The 27,466-nt window shown below is 43.2% G+C and overlaps 1 protein-coding gene across 1 annotated transcript in view; it reads right to left on the reverse strand.

Annotated features, from left to right (window-relative positions):
* Positions 1 to 27,466, reverse strand: part of LOC148443016 (usherin-like) — a 166,081-nt gene that overhangs the window by 50,576 nt on the left and 88,039 nt on the right. Inside the window, exon 6 of the mRNA XM_088463389.1 lies at positions 19,677 to 19,760. Coding sequence (XP_088319515.1) covers positions 19,677 to 19,760 — 84 coding nt within the window. The remainder of the gene's footprint in view (positions 1 to 19,676; positions 19,761 to 27,466) is intronic.

The raw sequence follows: 27,466 nt of genomic DNA on the forward strand, positions 1-27,466 counted from the left end.
GAGTTATATAGTGGGAGGAGCAGGGTCCCCCAGCAGCACAGAGTATATCAGGAGATGAGGGATGTGTTAGTGAGGACAGGGCTGCATGTGACAGGGGCAGTGACATGATGTGAGGAGGGGAATGGAGGCAGCAGGAAGCCACAGACTTGAGAGTTATATAGTGGGAGGAGCAGGATCCACAGCAGCACAGAGTATATCAGGAGATGAGGGATGTGTCAGTGAGGACAGGGCTGTATGTGACAGGGGCAGTGACAGGATGTGAGTAGGGGAATGGAGGCAGCAGGAAGCCACAGACTGAGAGTTATATAGTGGGAGGAGCAGGGTCCCCCAGCAGCACAGAGTATATCAGGAGATGAGGGATGTGTCAGTGAGGACAGGGTTGCATGTGACAGGGGCAGTGACATGATGTGAGGAGGGGAATGGAGGCAGCAGGAAGACACAGACTGAGAGTTATATAGTGGGAGGAGCAGGGTCCCCTAGCAGCACAGAGTATATCAGGAGATGAGGGATATGTTAGTGAGGACAGGGCTGCATGTGACAGGGGCAGTGACATGATGTGAGGAGGGGAATGGAGGCAGCAGGAAGACACAGACTGAGAGTTATATAGTGGGAGGAGCAGGGTCCCCCAGCAGCACAGAGTATATCAGGAGATGAGGGATGTGTTAGTGAGGACAGGGCTGCATGTGACAGGGGCAGTGACATGATGTGAGGAGGGGAATGGAGGCAGCAGGAAGCCACAGACTGAGAGTTATATAGTGGGAGGAGCAGGATCCACAGCAGCACAGAGTATATCAGGAGATGAGTGATGTGTCAGTGAGGACAGGGCTGTATGTGACAGGGGCAGTGACAGGATGTGAGGAGGGGAATGGAGGCAGCAGGAAGCCACAGACTGAGAGTTATATAGTGGGAGGAGCAGGGTCCCCAGCAGCACAGAGTATATCAGGAGATGAGGGATGTGTTAGTGAGGACAGGGCTGCATGTGACAGGGGCAGTGACATGATGTGAGGAGGGGAATGGAGGCAGCAGGAAGTCACAGACTGAGAGTTATATAGTGGGAGGAGAAGGGTCCCCAGCAGCACAGAGTATATCAGTAGATGAGTGATGTGTTAGTGAGGACAGGGCTGCATGTGACAGGGGCAGTGACATGATGTAAGGAGGGGAATGGAGGCAGCAGGAAGACACAGACTGAGAGTTATATAGTGGGAGGAGCAGGGTCCCCCAGCAGCACAGAGTATATCAGGAGATGAGGGATGTGTTAGTGAGGACAGGGCTGCATGTGACAGGGGCAGTGACATGATGTGAGGAGGGGAATGGAGGCAGCAGGAAGACACAGACTGAGAGTTATATAGTGGGAGGAGCAGGGTCCCCCAGCAGCACAGAGTATATCAGGAGATGAGGGATGTGTTAGTGAGGACAGGGCTGCATGTGACAGGGGCAGTGACATGATGTGAGGAGGGGAATGGAGGCAGCAGGAAGACACAGACTGAGAGTTATATAGTGGGAGGAGCAGGGTCCCCAGCAGCACAGAGTATATCAGGAGATGAGTGATGTGTTAGTGAGGACAGGGCTGCATGTGACAGGGGCAGTGACATGATGTGAGGAGGGGAATGGAGGCAGCAGGAAGCCACAGACTGAGAGTTATATAGTGGGAGGAGCAGGATCCACAGCAGCACAGAGTATATCAGGAGATGAGTGATGTGTCAGTGAGGACAGGGCTGTATGTGACAGGGGCAGTGACAGGATGTGAGGAGGAGAATGGAGGCAGCAGGAAGCCACAGACTGAGAGTTATATAGTGGGAGGAGCAGGGTCCCCAGCAGCACAGAGTATATCAGGAGATGAGGGATGTGTTAGTGAGGACAGGGCTGCATGTGACAGGGGCAGTGACATGATGTGAGGAGGGGAATGGAGGCAGCAGGAAGTCACAGACTGAGAGTTATATAGTGGGAGGAGAAGGGTCCCCAGCAGCACAGAGTATATCAGTAGATGAGTGATGTGTTAGTGAGGACAGGGCTGCATGTGACAGGGGCAGTGACATGATGTAAGGAGGGGAATGGAGGCAGCAGGAAGACACAGACTGAGAGTTATATAGTGGGAGGAGCAGGGTCCCCCAGCAGCACAGAGTATATCAGGAGATGAGGGATGTGTCAGTGAGGACAGGGCTGCATGTGACAGGGGCAGTGACATGATGTGAGGAGGGGAATGGAGGCAGCAGGAAGCCACAGACTGAGAGTTATATAGTGGGAGGAGCAGGGTCCCCAGCAGCACAGAGTATATCAGGAGATGAGTGATGTGTTAGTAAGGACAGGGCTGCATGTGACAGGGGCAGTGACATGATGTGAGGAGGGGAATGGAGGCAGCAGGAAGCCACAGACTGAGAGTTATATAGTGGGAGGAGCAGGATCCACAGCAGCACAGAGTATATCAGGAGATGAGTGATGTGTCAGTGAGGACAGGGCTGTATGTGACAGGGGCAGTGACAGGATGTGAGGAGGGGAATGGAGGCAGCAGGAAGCCACAGACTGAGAGTTATATAGTGGGAGGAGCAGGGTCCCCAGCAGCACAGAGTATATCAGGAGATGAGGGATGTGTTAGTGAGGACAGGGCTGCATGTGACAGGGGCAGTGACATGATGTGAGGAGGGGAATGGAGGCAGCAGGAAGTCACAGACTGAGAGTTATATAGTGGGAGGAGAAGGGTCCCCAGCAGCACAGAGTATATCAGTAGATGAGTGATGTGTTAGTGAGGACAGGGCTGCATGTGACAGGGGCAGTGACATGATGTAAGGAGGGGAATGGAGGCAGCAGGAAGCCACAGACTGAGAGTTATATAGTGGGAGGAGCAGGGTCCCCAGCAGCACAGAGTATATCAGGAGATGAGTGATGTGTTAGTGAGGACAGGGCTGCATGTGACAGGGGCAGTGACATGATGTGAGGAGGGGAATGGAGGCAGTAGGAAGTCACCGACTGAGAGTTATATAGTGGGAGGAGCAGGGTCCCCAGCAGCACAGAGTATATCAGGAGATGAGTGATGTGTTAGTGAGGACAGGGCTGCATGTGACAGGGGCAGTGATAGGATGTGAGAAGGGGAATGGAGGCAGCAGGAAGCCACAGACTGAGAGTTATATCGTGGGAGGAGCAGGGTCCCTAGCAGCACAGAGTATATCAGGAGATGAGTGATGTGTCAGTGAGGACAGGTCTGCATGTGACAGGACATGAGGAGGGGAATGGAGGCAGCAGGAAGCCACAGACTGAGAGTTATATAGTGGGAGGAGCAGGGTCCCCAGCAGCACAGAGTATATCAGGAGATGAGTGATGTGTTAGTGAGGACAGGGCTGCATGTGACAGGGGCAGTGACAGGATGTGAGGAGGAGAATGGAGAGAGCAGGAAGTCACAGACTGAGGGCCTGATTCAGAGCTGCTCTTAAGTGGCCGCTCATTCGCTCCGAACGATTTTTGCCCAACTGCGCATGCGTACGGATCGTAATACGCATGCGCGAACCAGTCAGTGCGGCCGAAAATCGTTTGTTCGCTAAATAGCGAATGCCTGCTATTTTGAGTGACAGGAGGAGGTGTATGTGGGTGGTAACAGGGGAAGGTGCTTGAAAACGGGGAGTGGAGATCCGAATGCAGGCGTGCTTAAAGGTCAAAACGGGCGTTTTAAGGGTGTGCATAATTAATACAGCAGCGTCATTGACCACGTCACTGGGTTATTTTACAGCCAGAACTGCTCGCAAGATTGTGGTAGCAAAAACCAACCACAAGAATAGCGAGCAGTTCATACGCTGGTCGATGTACTCGATTAAACTAATAAATAGCGGATGGTTCATTTGAATAGCCACCCCTATTTTCTGGACGAACGACCACAAATAGCGTCCGGCTCTGAATCAGGCCCTGAGAGTTATATAGTGGGAGGAGCAGGGTCCCCAGCAGCACAGAGTATATCAGGAGATGAGTTTTGTGTCAGTGAGGACAGGGCTGCATGTGACAGGGGCAGTGACAGGATGTGAGGAGGGGGATGGAGGCAGCTGGAAGTCACAGACTGAGAGTTATATAGTGGAAGAAGCAGGGTCCCCAGCAGCACAGAGTATATCAGGAGATGAGTGATGTGTTAATGAGGACAGGACTGCATGTGACAGGGGCAGTGACATGATGTGAGGAGGGGAATGGAGGCAGCAGGAAGCCACAGACTGAGAGTTATATAGTGGGAGGAGCAGGGTCCCCAGCAGCACAGAGTATATCAGGAGCAGTGGCGGATCTAGGGTGAGGTCGAGCAGGGTCCCCCCCGCGCGCCGCCAGCCGTGGTCCAGGACACAGGTCCGCGCTACACAGTAACAAACACCGCAGCCGACTAGTGCACTCATACTACCCGGCGGCAGTGTGTTTGTTTTGGCAGCCAATGAGAGTCAGGCTGGCTGGAGCTCACTCATGAGCTCCATCTTCCATCTCCCGCAGTGGGTGATGGGAGAGATGTCATGACTGCATAGGGGGGACTACTGGGGGCACTATATAAGGGGCACTGCATAGGGGAGACCACGACTGGGGCACTATATAAGGGGCACTGCATAGGGGGGACTATTACTGAGGACACTATATAAGGGGCACTAAATAGGGGGGACTACTACTGGGGGCACAATATAAGGGGCACTGCATAGGGGGGACCACTACTAGTACTTGGGGCATTGCATAGGTGGGACTACTACTGGGGGCACTGCATGGGGGTACTGCATAGGGGGGACTACTACTGGGGGCAACTATATAAGGGGCACTGCATAGGTGGGAACACTGCTGGGGGCACTGTATAAGAGGCACTACTGGGAGCACTACATAAGGGGGACCACTACTGGGGGCACTGCATAGGGGGACCACTACTAGTGGCACTATATAAGGGGCACTACTGGAAGCAATGTATAAAGGGCACTGCATAGGGGGGACCACTACTGTGAGCACTGTATAAGGGGCACTACTGGGAGTATTGCATAAGGGGGACCACTGCTGGGGGCACTGTATAAGGGGCAGTACTGGGAGCATTGCATAAGTGGGGGCACTGTATAAGGGGTATTATTGGGGGCACTGCATAGGGGAGACCACTACTGGGAGCACTGTATATGGGGCACTACTGGGAGCATTGCATAAGGGGGACCACTATTGGGGGCACTGCATAAGGGGGACCACTACTGGGGGTACTGTATAAGGGGCACTGTATAAGGGACACCTACTGGGGGCACTGTATAAGAGTGCACTACTGGGAGCATTGCATAAGGGGGACCACTACTGGGGGCACTGTATAAGTGGCACTGCATAGGGGGGACCACTGCTGGGGGCACTGCATAAGGGGCACTATTGGGAGCATTGCATAAGTGGGGGCACTGTATAAGAGTGCACTACTGGGAGCATTGCATAAGGGGGACCACTGCTGGGGGCACTGTATAAGGGGCAGTACTGGGAGCATTGCATAAGTGGGGGCACTGTATAAGGGGTACTATTGGCGGCACTGCATAAGTGAGACCACTACTGGGAGCACTGTATATGGGGCACTACAGGGAGCATTGCATAAGGGGGACCACTACTGGGGGCACTGTATAAGGGGCACTGCATAGGGGTGCATTACTGGGGGCACTGTATAAGGGACACCTACTGGGAGCACTGTATAAGGGGCACTACTGGGAGCATTGCATAAGTGGGGGCACTGTATAAGGGGCACTATTGGGAGCATTGCATAAGGGGGACCACTACTGGGGCATTGCATAGGAGGACCACTACTGGGGGCACTGCATAAGGGGCACTATTGGGAGCACTGAATAAAGGGGACCACTACTGGGGCATTGCATAGGAGGACCACTACTAGCGGCACTGTATAAGTGGTACTACTCGGGGTACTGTATAAGGGACACTGCATAAGGGTGCACTACTGGGGCCACTGTATATGGGACACTGGATAAGGGTGCATTACTGGGGGCACTGTATAAGTGGTACTACTGGGGCCAATGTATAAGGGTGCATTACTGGGGGCACTGTATAGGGGCATTACTACAGGAGGCACTGCTACTGCTGACATTGCATAAGGGGAACTACTACAGTGGGCATTGCAAGAGGGGCAATACTACTTGGGGCATTAAGGTGCATATGGAATGGAAAGGAATGTTCCCAGAGTCACAAGAAAAGGTGGTGTGTCATGTTGCCACGACCCCAATTTCCAGCGGCCACGCCCATTTTTTCACGAGCGCACCTACTTGGGGGAGGCTCAGTTTTTTAACTTGCCCTATGCTCCAAATACCCTAGTTACGCCACTGATCAGGAGATAAGATGTGTTAGTGAGGACATGGCTGCATGTGACAGGGGCAGTGACATGATGTGAGGAGGGGAATGGAGGCAGCAAGAAACCACAGACTGGGAGTTATATAGTGGGAGGAGCAGGGTCCCCAGCAGCACAGAGTATATCAGGAGATGAGGGATGTGTTAGTGAGTACAGGGCTGCATGTGACAGGATGTGAGCAGGAGAATGGAGGCAGCAGGAAGCCACAGACTGAGAGTTATATAGTGGGAGGAGCAGGGTCCCCAGCAGCACAGAGTATATCAGGACATGCTCATTTTATTTAAATCTTGCAACATAAAATATAAATAAATACATAAAATAGAATAGATATACATCACCAAAAAAAAAAAAAACACACAGGTAACCATAATACTTCAACATATTAAATCCCCACAAAATCAAAGTAATGCAAACAACCGAACCTACAACCTATATACAATCCACTCCCTCCAAGGGAAAACTAAGCAAGGATTTAAAGACACCCCATATCTATTTACATCACTAAACTTAACCTACCATTACCCCTCACCATTATCTAACACCTACAGGTAGATGTATACAAACCTTTCCATCAAAAATAATCATAACATCAAAAATCTACGGGGGAGTGAAAGAAGAAAATAACCACAGATGGACATAGAAAGGACTGTCCACCATCCACACAAGGGGGCTTCAACTGGCCCCACCAACGAGACCAGCTGACAGCATCCAGCCTTCCCTTATCCAGATCCATCATCCTCTTCACCTCTTGTAGAATTAACCCCACCACCTCTTCACAAGGGAGGACCTTTCTCCTTATGGTAACATGACTTTGTGCATTCCACGTGTGACATCTAACCGCTAAACTGACTAAATAAATTGCGTTCAAATTAAATCCACCGTACCTTCTGACTGCCCCATAAGCCCACTCAGGGTAACTGAGACCCGAGAGGCACGGGATACCAATGGCCCTTGATACCTCCTCATAAACTTTTACATTAAAGGGACACTCAAGCAGGAAATGGTCCATCGTCTCCTCCACCCCTGGACACTCCTCCCATGTACAACCACGATCACTGACATTCCTCCCCCTGAGGTTCCCTCCAACATAAAGCTTTCCATGAAGAGAGAGCCAGGCGATATCTTTAAACTACTGCAGGGAGTTTAAAGATATCCCCCTCCCCCTCTGAAAAAGTTTTTGACTTCACCCACTTCCACACCACATTGCCGTATCACCTTCAAGCTCTGGATGACGTAGATCGGGAGGTAACCATGCTGGATCCGAAAGCTTCTCACTTGGCACCCTCTATCCACAAACTGAGGAAGGGAGACACCCACAATCTGAATCCCTCTACCCACCCAGGGCGAGTAAAAACATACTCCCAATGTTCAGTTATAAAAAGGCTGTTACAAAAAAGACGACTGCCTAAACCCCCGTCTTTACTCGGTCTGTGGGTGATACCCCTCTTGACTATGTTGATCCTATTCCCCCACAACAGCAGGGAGAACAAGGAATTCAACCTGTACCACATAGATTGAGGCAAAAAGCACACGTAACTGACATACAAAAAATAGGAATCAGGTAAGTTTTGCACAGGTCAACCTTTTCCCTGAAGGATAACTTCCATCTTTTCCAGCTCTCTACCTTCCTGGCAGCATCTTCCAGATTTTTATCCCAATTTAGGGAGGCGTAATCACCATGGTCAAATTTAATGCCTAGAATTTTGATTTGCTGACTAACCTGGGGGAAGCTGTCTGTAAGGCAGAACTCATCACCTTCCTCCCCATCCAGAAAACGTCACACCTCTCACGATGTACCCTGGAGCACGAGGCCTCAGAGTATTCATAGATGAGGTGTTCCACATCACGGGCCTCTGTCTGTGAAGACAGAACCACCGTGATGTCATCCGCATAGGCCACCACCCTCAGTTCAATTGCGAAAACATATAAGAGGGGGCTCAGTGGACAACCCTGACAGACACCAGAGCCCACACCAAAGGTAGGACCAACCCAACCGTTCACAAGTGGGAAGCTTTCAGCCTGACAATAAATAGTCTGCAACCAATTCACCACCCGCTCTGGAAGACCATACCATTCAGTAGGGCCCAAAGGTGCTCATGGGTTACCCGGTCAAAAGCCTTAGACAGATCCAATGCCAGTAGGTACTTTCCCCACTTCTCAGCCCTGCACCTCTCAATGGCCTCCCGAACCCCAAGGACAGCACTAAAGGTGCTATGACCCTTCACCGTACAGTGCTGAGAAGGTGAAAGCAACAGCTCCGAAACTTCCGATAGCCTATTAAACATTACTTTTGCCAAAATGTTCTGGGGGTGTTTACACATAACTTATAATAACATCACCAGCATATCTTACTGATAGTTTTATTGGTAGAGCTCCCACAAGTTAGTTGTCCTGGGGCCCCCACAAATCTTAATCTGGCCCTGCAGCACTCTCCGCGCACCAGCTACAGTTGTTATTAGGCACATGTATCAATTATTACCTTTTAGATTGTAAGCTCATCTGGGCAGGATTACCTATATCATCTGTATTATATTGTATCTAATTTGTTTGTGCCATGATCCCCAAATTGTGCAGCGATCAGTTTTTGTGTCCGCACTTTATGAAGAACAATAATTATTATTATTCCACCCAATCTACTGACAGATATTTTGTGTAGAAATGTCCTCATATAATGTTACCGAAATCAATGACACCACCCACTGGGGGTCTTGTTGTGACAGGTCTATTATACAATGTAATAAGCCCCCCTGGAATGCTCTGCAAAAATGATACAGTAGTAACACGAAGGCTGAAAATGCTAAAAAAATAAATAAAAAAATTTGTTTGGGTTTTTTTTTACACTTAACTAATTTGCAATGAATGTTTTTCTTTGCAAGATTGGATAATGTCTGCCCTGTCCGTCACTGAGGGCGCGCTCCATGATTGTGTGTGCGTGTATTGGAGGAAGCCTCTTATAACGGGAGCCGCTGTAAAAGAGACTGATTCATGAGACATGAAATGAGTACAGCTCAATCTTTACACTTAGTACACAGGGATATGTCACCCTCCGCCAACAAATAGAATATGTCACCCGCTGACTTACACGCGCTCGCCAGCATCCTGCGGGTGAGTAATTCTAACCTTTATTTGGCATCTTCATTTACTAGAACAAACACCGGCCTCTATTGCCTATTGCACAGCACCGTACTTACTGATAGAACCACATACAGCAATGAATGAAGTCATAAAAAAATACAGCAAGTGGGCGCAGAGAACAGATAAAACCTACTGCACTATTCCACTACCAGCCGGTGCAGGAGGACGATCTGCAGAGGAGACACGGGGCTCTAATTATATATACAGGACACAGATACACAGTCACACTGATCCGTCATTAGTGCACAGTGCTAAACTATTACCACAGTACTCTTATACAGGACACAGATACACAGTCACACTGATCCGTCATTAGTGCACAGTGCTAAACTATTACCACAGTATTCTTATACAGGACACAGATACACAGTCACACTGATCCGTCATTAGTGCACAGTGCTAAACTATTACCACAGTACTCTTATACAGGACACAGATACACAGTCACACTGATCCTTCATTACTGCACAGTGCTAAACTATTACCGCAGTACTCTTATACAGGACACAGATACACAGTCACACTGATCCTTCATTACTGCACAGTGCTAAACTATTACCGCAGTACTCTTATACAGGACACAGATACACAGTCACACTGATCCTTCATTAGTGCACAGTGCTAAACTATTACCACAGTATTCTTATACAGGACATAGATACACAGTCACACTGATCCTTCATTAGTGCACAGTGCTAAACTATTGCCGCACTACTCTTATACAGGACACAGATACACAGTCACACTGATCCTTCATTAGTGCACAGTGCTAAACTATTATCGCAGTATTCTTATACAGGACACAGACACACAGTCACACTGATCCTTCATTAGTGCACAGTGCTAAACTATTACCGCAGTAATCTTATACAGGACATAGATACACAGTCACACTGATCCTTCATTAGTGCACAGTGCTAAACTATTACCACATTAATCTTATACAGGACACAGATACACAGTCACACTGATGCTTCATTAGTGCACAGTGCTAAACTATTACCACAGTACTCTTATACAGGACACAGATACACAGTCACACTGATCCTTCATTAGTGCACAGTGCTAAACTATTAACGCACTACTCTTATACAGGACACAGATACACAGTCACACTGATCCTTCATTAGTGCACAGGGCTAAACTATTACCACAGTATTCTTATACAGGACACAGATACACAGTCACACTGATCCTTCATTAGTGCACAGTGCTAAACTATTACCACAGTATTCTTATACAGGACACAGATACACAGTCACACTGATCCTTCATTAGTGCACAGTGCTAAACTATTACCACAGTACTCTTATACAGGACACAGATACACAGTCACACTGATCCTTCATTAGTGCACAGGGCTAAACTATTACCGCACTACTCTTATACAGGACACAGACACACAATCACACTGATGCTTCATTAGTACACAGTGCTAAACTATTACCGCAGTACTCTTATACAGGACACAGATACACAGTCACACTGATCCTTCATTACTGCACATTGCTAAACTATTACCGCAGTATTCTTATACAGGACACAGACACACAATCACACTGATGCTTCATTAGTGCACAGTGCTAAACTATTACCACAGTACTCTTATACAGGACACAGACACACAGTCACACTGATCATTTATTAGTGCACAGTGCTAAACTATTACCACAGTATTCTTATACAGGACATAGATACACAGTCACACTGATCATTCATTAGTGCCCAGTGCTAAACTATTACCGCAGTACTCTTATACAGGACATAGATACACAGTCACACTGATCCTTCATTAGTGCACAGTGCTAAACTATTACCGCAGTACTCTTATACAGGACACAGGTACACAGACACACTGATCATTCATTAGTGCACAGTGCTAAACTATTACCACAGTATTCTTATACAGGACATAGATACACAGTCACACTGATCATTCATTAGTGCACAGTGCTAAACTATTACCACTGTACTCTTATACAGGACACAGACACACAGTCACACTAATCCTTCATTAGTGCACAGTGCTAAACTATTACCACAGTACTCTTATACAGGACACAGGTACACAGACACACTGATCATTCATTAGTGCACAGTGCTAAACTATTACCACAGTATTCTTATACAGGACATAGATACACAGTCACACTGATCATTCATTAGTGCACAGTGCTAAACTATTACCACAGTATTCTTATACAGGACATAGATACACAGTCACACTGATCATTCATTAGTGCACAGTGCTAAACTATTACCACAGTATTCTTATACAGGACATAGATACACAGTCACACTGATCCTTCATTAGTGCACAGAGCTAAACTATTACCACAGTAATCTTATACAGGGCACAGATACACAGTCACACTGATCCTTCATTAGTGCACAGTGCTAAACTATTACCACAGTACTCTTATACAGGACACAGATACACAGTCACACTGATCCTTCATTAGTGCACAGTGCTAAACTATTACCACAGTAATCTTATACAGGACACAGATACACAGTCACACTGATCCTCCATTAGTGCACAGTGCTAAACTATTACCACAGTAATCTTATACAGGACACAGACACACAGTCACACTGATCATTCATTAGTGCACAGTGCTAAACTATTACCGCAGTATTCTTATACAGGACACAGATACACAGTCACACTGATCATTCATTAGTGCACAGTGCTAAACTATTACCGCAGTATTCTTATACAGGACATAGAAACACAGTCACACTGATCCTTCATTAGTGCACAGTGCTAAACTATTACCGCAGTACTCTTATACAGGACACAGATACACAGTCACACTGATCCTTCATTAGTGCACAGTGCTAAACTATTACCACAGTATTCTTATACAGGACACAGATACACAGTCACACTGATCATTCATTAGTGCACAGTGCTAAACTATTACCACAGTAATCTTATACAGGACACAGATACACAGTCACACTGATCCTTCATTAGTTCATAGGGCTAAACTATTACCACAGTAATCTTATACAGGACACAGATACACAGTCACACTGATGCTTCATTAGTGCACAGTGCTAAACTATTACCACAGTATTCTTATACAGGACATAGATACACAGTCACACTGATGCTTCATTAGTGCACAGTGCTAAACTATTACCACAGTATTCTTATACAGGACATAGATACACAGTCACACTGATCCTTCATTAGTGCACAGTACTAAACTATTACCACAGTATTCTTATACAGGACATAGATACACAGTCACACTGATCCTTCATTATTGCACAGTGCTAAACTATTAACGCACTACTCTTATACAGGACACAGATACACAGTCACACTGATCCTTCATTAGTGCACAGGGCTAAACTATTACCACAGTATTCTTATACAGGACACAGATACACAGTCACACTGATCCTTCATTAGTGCACAGTGCTAAACTATTACCGCAGTACTCTTATACAGGACACAGATACACAGTCACACTGATCCTTCATTAGTGCACAGGGCTAAACTATTACCGCACTACTCTTATACAGGACACAGACACACAATCACACTGATGCTTCATTAGTGCACAGTGCTAAACTATTACCGCAGTACTCTTATACAGGACACAGATACACAGTCACACTGATCCTTCATTACTGCACATTGCTAAACTATTACCGCAGTACTCTTATACAGGACACAGATACACAGTCACACTGATCCTTCATTACTGCACATTGCTAAACTATTACCGCAGTATTCTTATACAGGACACAGACACACAATCACACTGATGCTTCATTAGTGCACAGTCCTAAACTATTACCACAGTACTCTTATACAGGACACAGACACACAGTCACACTGATCATTTATTAGTGCACAGTGCTAAACTATTACCACAGTATTCTTATACAGGACATAGATACACAGTCACACTGATCATTCATTAGTGCACAGTGCTAAACTATTACCGCAGTATTCTTATACAGGACATAGATACACAGTCACACTGATCCTTCATTAGTGCACAGTGCTAAACTATTACCACAGTACTCTTATACAGGACACAGATACACAGTCACACTGATCATTCATTAGTGCACAGTGCTAAACTATTACCACAGTATTCTTATACAGGACACAGATACACAGTCACACTGATCCTTCATTAGTGCACAGTGCTAAACTATTACCACTGTACTCTTATACAGGACACAGACACACAGTCACACTAATCCTTCATTAGTGCACAGTGCTAAACTATTACCACAGTAATCTTATACAGGACACAGGTACACAGACACACTGATCATTCATTAGTGCACAGTGCTAAACTATTACCACAGTATTCTTATACAGGACATAGATACACAGTCACACTGATCCTTCATTAGTGCACAGAGCTAAACTATTACCACAGTAATCTTATACAGGGCACAGATACACAGTCACACTGATCCTTCATTAGTGCACAGTGCTAAACTATTACCACAGTACTCTTATACAGGACACAGATACACAGTCACACTGATCCTTCATTAGTGCACAGTGCTAAACTATTACCACAGTAATCTTATACAGGACACAGATACACAGTCACACTGATCCTTCATTAGTGCACAGTGCTAAACTATTACCACAGTAATCTTATACAGGACACAGACACACAGTCACACTGATCATTCATTAGTGCACAGTGCTAAACTATTACCACAGTATTCTTATACAGGACATAGATACACAGTCACACTGATCATTCATTAGTGCACAGTACTAAACTATTACCACAGTACTCTTATACAGGACACATACACATAGTCACACTGATCCTTCATTACTGCACAGTGCTAAACTATTACCGCAGTATTCTTATACAGGACACAGATACACAGTCACACTGATCCTTCATTAGTGCACAGTGCTAAACTATTACCACAGTAATCTTATACAGGACACAGATACACAGTCACACTGATCATTCATTAGTGCACAGTGCTAAACTATTACCACAGTATTCTTATACAGGACATAGATACACAGTCACACTGATCATTCATTAGTGCACAGTGCTAAACTATTACCACAGTAATCTTATACAGGACACAGATACACAGTCACACTGATCCTTCATTAGTTCACAGGGCTAAACTATTACCACAGTAATCTTATACAGGACACAGATACACAGTCACACTGATGCTTCATTAGTGCACAGTGCTAAACTATTACCACAGTACTCTTACAGGACACAGATACACAGTCACACTGATCCTTCATTAGTGCACAGTGCTAAACTATTACCGCAGTACTCTTATACAGGACACAGATACACAGTCACACTGATCCTTCATTAGTGCACAGTGCTAAACTATTACCACAGTATTCTTATACAGGACACAGATACACAGTCACACTGATCCTTCATTAGTGCACAGTGCTAAACTATTACCGCAGTATTCTTATACAGGACACAGACACACAGTCACACTGATCCTTCATTAGTGCACAGTGCTAAACTATTACCGAGGTATTCTTATACAGGACACAGATACACAGTCACATTGATCCTTCATTAGTGCACAGTGCTAAGCTATTACCGCAGTATTCTTCTACAGGACATAGATACACAGTCACACTGATCCTTCATTAGTGCACAGTGATAAACTATTACCGAGGTATTCTTATACAGGATACAGATACACAGTCACACTGATCCTTCATTAGTGCACAGTGCTATACTATTACCACAGTACTCTTATACAGGACACAGATACACAGTCACACTGATCACAGTCACACTGATCCTTCATTACTGCACAGGGCTAAACTATTACCACAGTATTCTTATACAGGACACAGATACACAGTCACACTGATCCTTCATTAGTTCACAGTGCTAATATATTACCACAGTACTCTTAGACAGGACACAGATACACAGTCACACTGATCCTTCATTAGTGCACAGTGCTAAACTATTACCACAGTACTCTTAGACAGGACATAGATACACAGTCACACTGATCCTTCTTTAGTTCACAGTACTAACATATTACCACAGTACTCTTAGACAGGACACAGATACACAGTCACACTGATCCTTCATTAGTGCACAGTGCTAACATATTACCACAGTACTCTTAGACAGGACATAGATACACAGTCACACTGATCCTTCATTAGTTCACAGTGGTAAACTATTACCACAGTATTCTTATACAGAACACAGATACACAGTCCCACTGATCCTTTATTAGTGCACAGGGCTAAACTATTACCACAGTACTCTTATACAGGACACATACACATAGTCACACTGATCCTTCATTAGTGCACAGTGCTAAACTATTACCACAGTATTCTTATACAGGACACAGATACACAGTCACACTGATCCTTCATTAGTGCACAGGTCTAAACTATTACCACAGTACTCTTATACAGGACACATACACATAGTCACACTGATCCTTCATTAGTGCACAGTGCTAAACTATTACCACAGTATTCTTATACAGGACACAGTTACACAGTCACACTGATCCTTCATTTGTGCACAGTGCTAAGCTATTACCGCAGTATTCTTATACAGGACACAGACACACAGTCACACTGATCCTTCATTAGTGCACAGTGCTAAACTATTACCGAGGTATTCTTATACAGGACACAGATACACAGTCACATTGATCCTTCATTAGTGCACAGTGCTAAACTATTACCGCAGTATTCTTCTACAGGACATAGATACACAGTCACACTGATCCTTCATTAGTGCACAGTGATAAACTATTACCGAGGTATTCTTATACAGGACACAGATACACAGTCACACTGATCCTTCATTAGTACACAGTGCTAAAATATGACCGCAGTACTCTTATACAGGACACAGATACACAGTCACACTGATCCTTCATTAGTGCACAGTACTAAACTATTACCGCAGTACTCTTATACAGGACACAGATACCCAGTCACACTGATCCTTCATTAGTGCACAGTGCTAAACTATTACAGCAGTATTCTTATACAGGATACAGATACACAGTCACACTGATCCTTCATTAGTGCCCAGGGCTAAACTATTACCGCAGTATTCTTATACAGGATACAGATACACAGTCACACTGATCCTTCATTAGCGCACAGTGCTATACTATTACCACAGTAATCTTATACAGGACACAGATACACAGTCACACTGATCCTTCATTACTGCACAGGGCTAAACTATTACCGCAGTATTCTTATACAGGAAACTCATCTTTTAAAGTGCAACAACTTACACAATCGGTGGCTGTCCAAATACTTTTTTTCCCCACTGTATATCAGTTACACAGTTATATAAAACACAACATATCAGAAATAAAAACTTCTAAGGCACCTGCTGGCACCCCCACATAGTAAACCTATATTTAAGGTACTTAAAGGGATACACACCTATTCAAGAGAGAGAGTGCGGAAGAAGTATATATATAGACTATTATTTATATATATATATATATATATATATATATATATATACAGTCAGGTACATAAATATTGGGACATTAACAGAATTTTCATATTTTGACCTCTATTCACCACCACAATGGCTTTGAAATTAAACAAACAAGAAGTGCAGACTTTCAGATTTAATTTGAGGGTAATTACATCCAAATCAGGTGAACGGTGTAGGAATTACAATGGTTTCTGTATGTGCCTCCCACTTTTTAAGGGGCCAAAAGTAATGGGACAAACTAAACAATCCTAAATCTAACTTTCACTTTTTAATACTTTGTTGCAAATCCTGTGCAATTACAGCCTGAAGTCTGGAACGCATAGACATCACCAGACGCTGGGTTTCATCCCTGGTGATGCTCTGCCAGGCCTCTACTGCAAATGTCTTCAGTTCCTGCTTGTTCTTGGGGCATTTTCCCTTCAGTTTTGTCTTCATCAAGTGAAATGCATGCTCAATCAGATTCAGGTCAGGGGATTGAGAAATATATATATCTAAATAAATGTTATCCGGTAAAATTTAATTAGCTGTTCCTCTTGATAGGTCCCTGCCACCCCGAAGCTGTATTACAGAACACAGATAAGACAAAACACCAAGGGGTTATGAGGTCGATCATAATCGATTTACAACATTGATGTTGTGTTTTTTAGGCTAAATCACACATTTACTAATACTTACATTTGTCCGCTAGTAAATGTGATTTGGCCCCAAAAACACAACATTATTGTTAAATCAAACAAAATCGACCTTTAGTAAATATACTGTTCCCCCAAGAGATCCTTCTATAGTGTAGTAAAGGCAATCAGCACAATGCAGTAGATACTTTGTGTACGTCTTGTGATTGTGTTGCGTCCGTCTTTACATGCGTTTTGTCATGTCAGTGACTTCCTCAGCGGTGTAATTATAAATACAGGGTGCCAGCACAATGTATATAAACTTGGGGTTTCCACGTACAGTCTCTCATAATGTAATGACCGGATGCTTTTTCATCTTTGCACTTGAAGGAGGACTTTCTGACAGTCTATGGGGACTGACTACACACTGCGAGGTCTCCTTTTACTCACCTACATTATTGATCTCTTATATGTAACATTTATGTAAGAGATTTAGGGGCCAATTTATTAAACCTAGAGAAAATAGTTTAGGAATATTTTAGTATTGGAGTTATTTAGTAAATGCCTAATGCAGATTGTGTCAGGAAATATCTCCTGCATTAAACATAGTAACAACAGGCCGCTGTCCCCATTATTCTGAATCTACCGAGCACTGGATAGTTTAGCGGTTTTGGGTTTGGCGCTGATAGCTAATGCACCTGAAAGATTACGCCATTCTATCCAATGGGGAGATAGCTTAGTTCTAGCCCATTACTGGGACATGGCAATCTCTGATGCTCTGTCCTGGCACCCCAGCACATGCAGATTATGCCCAGCTATATCCTTGCTGCTGGCGCGGCAAATCGCGCCACGCATAGTGCGGGACACACGCCCACAAGCGGATATGCGCCTCCATAGGAATGCACAGTGCGATCGTAGTGCGCATCATAGGCATATACAGGCGCAGGGAATCACATGGCGTGATGTGTGTGCACGTTTGTGGCGCGATCAGCCACAATGTAACTGGGCGCAGTTGTAATGATCGCATATGCATAAAAAGAGCAGATTGTGAAAAATATGTTCCTTAGAACCATTTTAACGCATTAAATCATATATAATGGCAAAAAAGAAGGACTAGCCCGGAATAAAACAGGGCACATTTGATGTCGGAACCATATACATATAACAATACAGAGGTTGTAGAGGCACTGGCCATAATTCGCATGTAACCCCCCAAGTTGCAGTATTTGGGGCATCAGCTACTCAGGAGAAGACTTAGCGAGTTCCCCCCTAAGCATTGCTCAGCTGCTGCCAGCTTCTCCTACAGTGGCCTCGTGCAGCCATTAGAGCGCTCTGAGCTGCAGTCAGTCATTACAAGGACTTACAGTAACGGTCCCGTATTAGCAGCAATGTGTACACCGAGCCCTGCATTCAGCGCTTACAATACAAATCATATGAGGCATTTGGGTGGAGTAGTGAGCGCTATGTTTTCTACGGTGCCCACTGTCTGCACTACATGTAGCTTAGGTACTACTATAGAGTGCCGTACCTGGGCGCAGTGGCACCCTGGGCCAACACCCCTCCCCCCAGCCCCGTCATAGAACAAGCACCACTTTGCCCCTTTCCATGCACCCAGCAAACTGCAGACAGACGTCAGGGCAGCAACCGCGCTGCCTCCTTCGAGCTTGTGCCCCGGGGCGACAGTACCCATCTCACATCCTTTGTTACAGCCATGCTACCAGGACTAGCTAGTGGCATGTTGGACCAGTGCAGTCGAACAGGGGCGCAGCCCATAGAGGGCACACTTCTCCCAGCCATTCCCCATTTCAGCGGGATAGTCCAGTTTTTCGGGCACTGCCTCGCTGTTCCACCAGCGGGATGAAGTGTCCAGCGGGCGGTCGGGTCAGCTGCGGCGTCGGCCCCGGAGAAGAGGAATAGAGGCCGCGCGCATGCCGGAAGAGGGCTGGGGGCATCCCAGCTACTGATGTAGTGCTGGGCTCGCCCCCAGCCTGGTATTAACGGGAGGCATGCCATACGGGCACACCCCCAAATAACGACAATTTTCAGATGCATCAATAACCCATCCTGAACTAGCATCAAAAAAATACAACACAATACAAATACATTATAAACTGCCGTTACCTAGTCCTGTAGCCGAGTTGTATCTCACTATTGGCGAACTCACACTTCCCATGTCAGTCACACATGTCACCTGAAAATGAAAGCCTGCAGACCAAACACACATGTTACAAGGATGTATGTCCAATAAGATATCTGCATTTATAGAGCTGGTGCTAAGGTTCTATATCTGCATTTATAGAGCTGGTGCTAAGGTTCTATATCTGCATTTATAAAGCTGGTGCTAAGGTTCTATATCTGCATTTATAGAGCTGGTGCTAAGGTTCTATATCTGCATTTATAGACCTGGTCCTAAGGTTCTATATCTGCATTTATAGAGCTGGTGCTCAGGTTCTATATCTGCATTTATAGAGCTGGTGCTTTGGTTCTATATCTGCATTTATAGAGCTGGTGCTATGGTTATATATCTGTATTTATAGAGCTGGTGCTAAGGTTCTATATCTGCATTGATAGAGCTGGTGCTTTGGTTCTATATCTGCATTTATAGAGCTGGTGCTATGGTTATATATCTGTATTTATAGAGCTGGTGCTAAGGTTCTATATCTGCATTGATAGAGCTGGTGCTAAGGTTCTATATCTGCATTTATGGAGCTGGTGCTAAGGTTCTATATCTGTATTTATAGAGCTGGTGCTAAGGTTCTATATCTGCATTTATAGACCTGGTCCTAAGGTTCTATATCTGCATTGATAGAGCTGGTGCTTTGGTTCTATATCTGCATTTATAGAGCTGGTGCTATGGTTATATATCTGTATTTATAGAGCTGGTGCTAAGGTTCTATATCTGCATTGATAGAGCTGGTGCTAAGGTTCTATATCTGCATTTATAGAGCTGGTGCTAAGGTTCTATATCTGTATTTATAGAGCTGGTGCTAAGGTTCTATATCTGCATTTATAGACCTGGTCCTAAGGTTCTATATCTGCATTTATAGAGCTGGTGCTCAGGTTCTATATCTGCATTAATAGAGCTGGTGCAAAGGTTCTATATCTGCATTTATAGAGCTGGTCCTAAGGTTCTATATCTACATTTATAGAGCTGGTGCTATGGTTCTATATCTGTATTTATAGAGCTGGTCCTAAGGTTCTATATCTGCATTTATAGAGCTGGTCCTAAGGTTCTATATCTACATTTATAGAGCTGGTGCTATGGATCTATATCTGTATTTATAGAGCTGGTCCTAAGGTTCTATATCTGTATTTATAGAGCTGGTGCTCAGGTTCTATATCTGCATTAATAGAGCTGGTGCTAAGGTTCTATATCTGTATTTATAGAGCTGGTGCTATGGTTATATATCTGCATTTATAAAGCTGGTGCTATGGTTCTATATCTGCATTTATAGAGCTGGTGCTAAGGTTATATATCTGCATTTATAGAGCTGGTGCTATGGTTATATATCTGTATTTATAGAGCTGGTGCTATGGTTATATATCTGTATTTATAGAGCTGGTGCTAAGGTTCTATATCTGTATTTACAGAGCTGGTGCTAAGGTTCTATATCTGTATTTTTAGAGCTGGTGCTATGGTTATATATCTGTATTTATAGAGCTGGTGCTAAGGTTCTATATCTGTATTTTTAGAGCTGGTGCTAAGGTTCTATATCTGCATTTATAGAGCTGGTGCTATGGTTATATATCTGTATTTATAAAGCTGGTGCTATGGTTCTATATCTACATTTATAGAGCTGGTGCTAAGGTTCTATATCTACATTTATAGAGCTGGTGCTAAGGTTCTATATCTGCATTTATAGAGCTGGTGCTAAGGTTCTATATCTGTATTTATAGAGCTGGTGCTAAGGTTCTATATCTGTATTTATAGAGCTGGTGCTAAGGTTCTATATCTGCATTTATAGAGCTGGTGCTAAGGTTCTATATCTGCATTTATAGAGCTGGTGCTAAGGTTCTATATCTGTATTTATAGAGCTGGTGCTAAGGTTCTATATCTGCATTTATAGAGCTGGTGCTAAGGTTCTATATCTGTATTTATAGAGCTGGTGCTAAGGTTCTATATCTGCATTTATAGAGCTGGTGCTAAGGTTCTATATCTGTATTTATAGAGCTGGTGCTAAGGTTCTATATCTGTATTTATAGAGCTGGTGCTATGGTTCTATATCTGTATTTATAGAGCTGGTGCTATGGTTCTATATCTGCATTTATAGAGCTGGTGCTAAGGTTCTATATCTGTATTTATAGAGCTGGTGCTATGGTTCTATATCTGTATTTATAGAGCTGGTGCTATGGTTCTATATCTGTAATTATAGAGCTGGTGCTATGGTTCTATATCTGCATTTATAGAGCTGGTGCTAAGGTTCTATATCTGCATTTATAGAGCTGGTGCTATGGTTCTATATCTGCATTTATAGAGCTGGTGCTAAGGTTCTATATCTGCATTTATAGAGCTGGTGCTAAGGTTCTATATCTGCATTTATATAGCTGGTGCTATGGTTCTATATCTGTATTTATAGAGCTGGTGCTATGGTTCTATATCTGCATTTATAGAGCTGGTGCTATGGTTATATATCTGTATTTATAGAGCTGGTGCTAAGGTTCTATATCTGCATTTATAGAGCTGGTGCTAAGGTTCTATATCTGTATTTATAGAGCTGGTGCTATGGTTCTATATCTGCATTTATAGAGCTGGTGCTAAGGTTCTATATCTGCATTTATAAAGCTGGTGCTAAGGTTCTATATCTGCATTTATAGAGCTGGTGCTAAGGTTCTATATCTGCATTTATAGAGCTGGTGCTAAGGTTCTATATCTGCATTTATAGAGCTGGTGCTAAGGTTCTATATCTGCATTTATAGAGCTGGTGCTAAGGTTCTATATCTGCATTTATAAAGCTGGTGCTAAGGTTCTATATCTGCATTTATAGAGCTGGTGCTAAGGTTCTATATCTGCATTTATAGACCTGGTCCTAAGGTTCTATATCTGCATTTATAGAGCTGGTGCTCAGGTTCTATATCTGCATTTATAGAGCTGGTGCTTTGGTTCTATATCTGCATTTATAGAGCTGGTGCTATGGTTATATATCTGTATTTATAGAGCTGGTGCTAAGGTTCTATATCTGCATTGATAGAGCTGGTGCTAAGGTTCTATATCTGCATTTATAGAGCTGGTGCTAAGGTTCTATATCTGTATTTATAGAGCTGGTGCTAAGGTTCTATATCTGCATTTATAGAGCTGGTGCTATGGTTCTATATCTGCATTTATAGAGCTGGTGCTATGGTTCTATATCTGCATTTATAAAGCTGGTGCTAAGGTTCTATATCTGCATTTATAGACCTGGTCCTAAGGTTCTATATCTGCATTTATAGAGCTGGTGCTCAGGTTCTATATCTGCATTAATAGAGCTGGTGCAAAGGTTCTATATCTGCATTTATAGAGCTGGTCCTAAGGTTCTATATCTACATTTATAGAGCTGGTGCTATGGTTCTATATCTGCATTTATAGAGCTGGTCCTAAGGTTCTATATCTACATTTATAGAGCTGGTGCTATGGTTCTATATCTGTATTTATAGAGCTGGTCCTAAGGTTCTATATCTGTATTTATAGAGCTGGTGCTCAGGTTCTATATCTGCATTAATAGAGCTGGTGCTAAGGTTCTATATCTGTATTTATAGAGCTGGTGCTATGGTTATATATCTGCATTTATAAAGCTGGTGCTATGGTTCTATATCTGCATTTATAGAGCTGGTGCTAAGGTTATATATCTGCATTTATAGAGCTGGTGCTATGGTTATATATCTGTATTTATAGAGCTGGTGCTATGGTTATATATCTGTATTTATAGAGCTGGTGCTAAGGTTCTATATCTGTATTTATAGAGCTGGTGCTAAGGTTCTATATCTGTATTTTTAGAGCTGGTGCTATGGTTATATATCTGTATTTATAGAGCTGGTGCTAAGGTTCTATATCTGTATTTTTAGAGCTGGTGCTAAGGTTCTATATCTGCATTTATAGAGCTGGTGCTATGGTTATATATCTGTATTTATAAAGCTGGTGCTATGGTTCTATATCTACATTTATAGAGCTGGTGCTAAGGTTCTATATCTACATTTATAGAGCTGGTGCTAAGGTTCTATATCTGCATTTATAGAGCTGGTGCTAAGGTTCTATATCTGTATTTATAGAGCTGGTGCTAAGGTTCTATATCTGTATTTATAGAGCTGGTGCTAAGGTTCTATATCTGCATTTATAGAGCTGGTGCTAAGGTTCTATATCTGCATTTATAGAGCTGGTGCTAAGGTTCTATATCTGTATTTATAGAGCTGGTGCTAAGGTTCTATATCTGCATTTATAGAGCTGGTGCTAAGGTTCTATATCTGTATTTATAGAGCTGGTGCTAAGGTTCTATATCTGCATTTATAGAGCTGGTGCTAAGGTTCTATATCTGTATTTATAGAGCTGGTGCTAAGGTTCTATATCTGTATTTATAGAGCTGGTGCTATGGTTCTATATCTGTATTTATAGAGCTGGTGCTATGGTTCTATATCTGCATTTATAGAGCTGGTGCTAAGGTTCTATATCTGTATTTATAGAGCTGGTGCTATGGTTCTATATCTGTATTTATAGAGCTGGTGCTATGGTTCTATATCTGTAATTATAGAGCTGGTGCTATGGTTCTATATCTGCATTTATAGAGCTGGTGCTAAGGTTCTATATCTGCATTTATAGAGCTGGTGCTATGGTTCTATATCTGCATTTCTAGAGCTGGTGCTAAGGTTCTATATCTGCATTTATAGAGCTGGTGCTAAGGTTCTATATCTGCATTTATATAGCTGGTGCTATGGTTATATATCTGTATTTATAGAGCTGGTGCTATGGTTCTATATCTGCATTTATAGAGCTGGTGCTATGGTTATATATCTGTATTTATAGAGCTGGTGCTAAGGTTCTATATCTGCATTTATAGAGCTGGTGCTAAGGTTCTATATCTGTATTTATAGAGCTGGTGCTATGGTTCTATATCTGCATTTATAGAGCTGGTGCTATGGTTCTATATCTGCATTTATAAAGCTGGTGCTATAGTTCTATATCTGCATTTATAGAGCTGGTGCTAAGGTTCTATATCTGTATTTTTAGAGCTGGTGCTATGGTTATATATCTGCATTTATAGAGCTGGTGCTATGGTTATATATCTGCATTTATAGAGCTGGTGCTATGGTTCTATATCTGCATTTATAGAGCTGGTGCTAAGGTTCTATATCTGCATTTATAGAGCTGGTGCTATGGTTATATATCTGCATTTATAGAGCTGGTGCTAAGGTTCTATATCTGTATTTATAGAGCTGGTGCTATGGTTCTATATCTGTATTTATAGAGCTGGTACTATGGTTCTATATCTGTATTTATAGAGCTGGTGCTAAGGTTCTATATCTGTATTTATAGAGCTGGTGCTAAGGTTCTATATCTGCATTTATAGAGCTGGTGCTATGGTTCTATATCTGTATTTATAGAGCTGGTGCTATGGTTCTATATCTGCATTTATAGAGCTGGTGCTATGGTTCTATATCTGTATTTATAGAGCTGGTGCTATGGTTATATATCTGCATTTATAGAGCTGGTGCTAAGGTTCTATACCTGTATTTATAGAGCTGGTGCTATGGTTCTATATCTGCATTTATAGAGCTGGTGCTAAGGTTCTATACCTGTATTTATAGAGCTGGTGCTATGGTTCTATATCTGCATTTATAGAGCTGGTGCTATGGTTCTAGATCTGCATTTATAAAGCTGGTGCTATGGTTCTATATCTGTATTTATAGAGCTGGTGCTATGGTTCTATATCTGTATTTATAGAGCTGGTGCTAAGGTTCTATATCTGTATTTATAGAGCTGGTGCTAAGGTTCTATATCTGTATTTATAGTGCTGGTGCTATGGTTCTATATCTGCATTTATAGAGCTGGTGCTATGGTTCTAGATCTGCATTTATAGAGCTGGTGCTAAGGTTCTATACCTGTATTTATAGAGCTGGTGCTATGGTTCTATATCTGCATTTATAGAGCTGGTGCTATGGTTCTAGATCTGCATTTATAAAGCTGGTGCTATGGTTCTATATCTGCATTTATAGAGCTGGTGCTATGGTTCTATATCTGCATTTATAGAGCTGGTGCTAAGGTTCTATATCTGCATTTATAGAGCTGGTGCTAAGGTTCTATATCTGCATTTATAGAGCTGGTGCTATGGTTATATATCTGTATTTATAGAGCTGGTGCTAAGGTTCTATATCTGCATTTATAGAGCTGGTGCTAAGGTTCTATATCTGCATTTATAGAGCTGGTGCTAAGGTTCTATATCTGCATTTATAAAGCTGGTGCTAAGGTTCTATATCTGCATTTATAGAGCTGGTGCTAAGGTTCTATATCTGCATTTATAGAGCTGGTGCTAAGGTTCTATATCTGCATTTATAGAGCTGGTGCTAAGGTTCTATATCTGCATTTATAAAGCTGGTGCTAAGGTTCTATATCTGCATTTATAGAGCTGGTGCTAAGGTTCTATATCTGCATTTATAGACCTGGTCCTAAGGTTCTATATCTGCATTTATAGAGCTGGTGCTCAGGTTCTATATCTGCATTTATAGAGCTGGTGCTTTGGTTCTATATCTGCATTTATAGAGCTGGTGCTATGGTTATATATCTGTATTTATAGAGCTGGTGCTAAGGTTCTATATCTGTATTTTTAGAGCTGGTGCTAAGGTTCTATATCTGCATTGATAGAGCTGGTGCTAAGGTTCTATATCTGCATTTATAGAGCTGGTGCTAAGGTTCTATATCTGTATTTATAGAGCTGGTGCTAAGGTTCTATATCTGCATTTATAGAGCTGGTGCTATAGTTCTATATCTGCATTTATAGAGCTGGTGCTAAGGTTCTATATCTGTATTTTTAGAGCTGGTGCTATGGTTATATATCTGCATTTATAGAGCTGGTGCTATGGTTATATATCTGCATTTATAGAGCTGGTGCTATGGTTCTATATCTGCATTTATAGAGCTGGTGCTAAGGTTCTATATCTGCATTTATAGAGCTGGTGCTATGGTTATATATCTGCATTTATAGAGCTGGTGCTAAGGTTCTATATCTGTATTTATAGAGCTGGTGCTATGGTTCTATATCTGTATTTATAGAGCTGGTACTATGGTTCTATATCTGTATTTATAGAGCTGGTGCTAAGGTTCTATATCTGTATTTATAGAGCTGGTGCTAAGGTTCTATATCTGCATTTATAGAGCTGGTGCTATGGTTCTATATCTGTATTTATAGAGCTGGTGCTATGGTTCTATATCTGCATTTATAGAGCTGGTGCTATGGTTCTATATCTGTATTTATAGAGCTGGTGCTATGGTTATATATCTGCATTTATAGAGCTGGTGCTAAGGTTCTATACCTGTATTTATAGAGCTGGTGCTATGGTTCTATATCTGCATTTATAGAGCTGGTGCTAAGGTTCTATACCTGTATTTATAGAGCTGGTGCTATGGTTCTATATCTGCATTTATAGAGCTGGTGCTATGGTTCTAGATCTGCATTTATAAAGCTGGTGCTATGGTTCTATATCTGTATTTATAGAGCTGGTGCTATGGTTCTATATCTGTATTTATAGAGCTGGTGCTAAGGTTCTATATCTGTATTTATAGAGCTGGTGCTAAGGTTCTATATCTGTATTTATAGTGCTGGTGCTATGGTTCTATATCTGCATTTATAGAGCTGGTGCTATGGTTCTAGATCTGCATTTATAGAGCTGGTGCTAAGGTTCTATACCTGTATTTATAGAGCTGGTGCTATGGTTCTATATCTGCATTT

The sequence above is a fragment of the Taudactylus pleione genome, unplaced genomic scaffold (genome assembly GCF_031769625.1).
Source record: "Taudactylus pleione unplaced genomic scaffold, aTauple2 ptg001352l, whole genome shotgun sequence".
Lineage (NCBI taxonomy): Eukaryota > Metazoa > Chordata > Amphibia > Anura > Myobatrachidae > Taudactylus > Taudactylus pleione.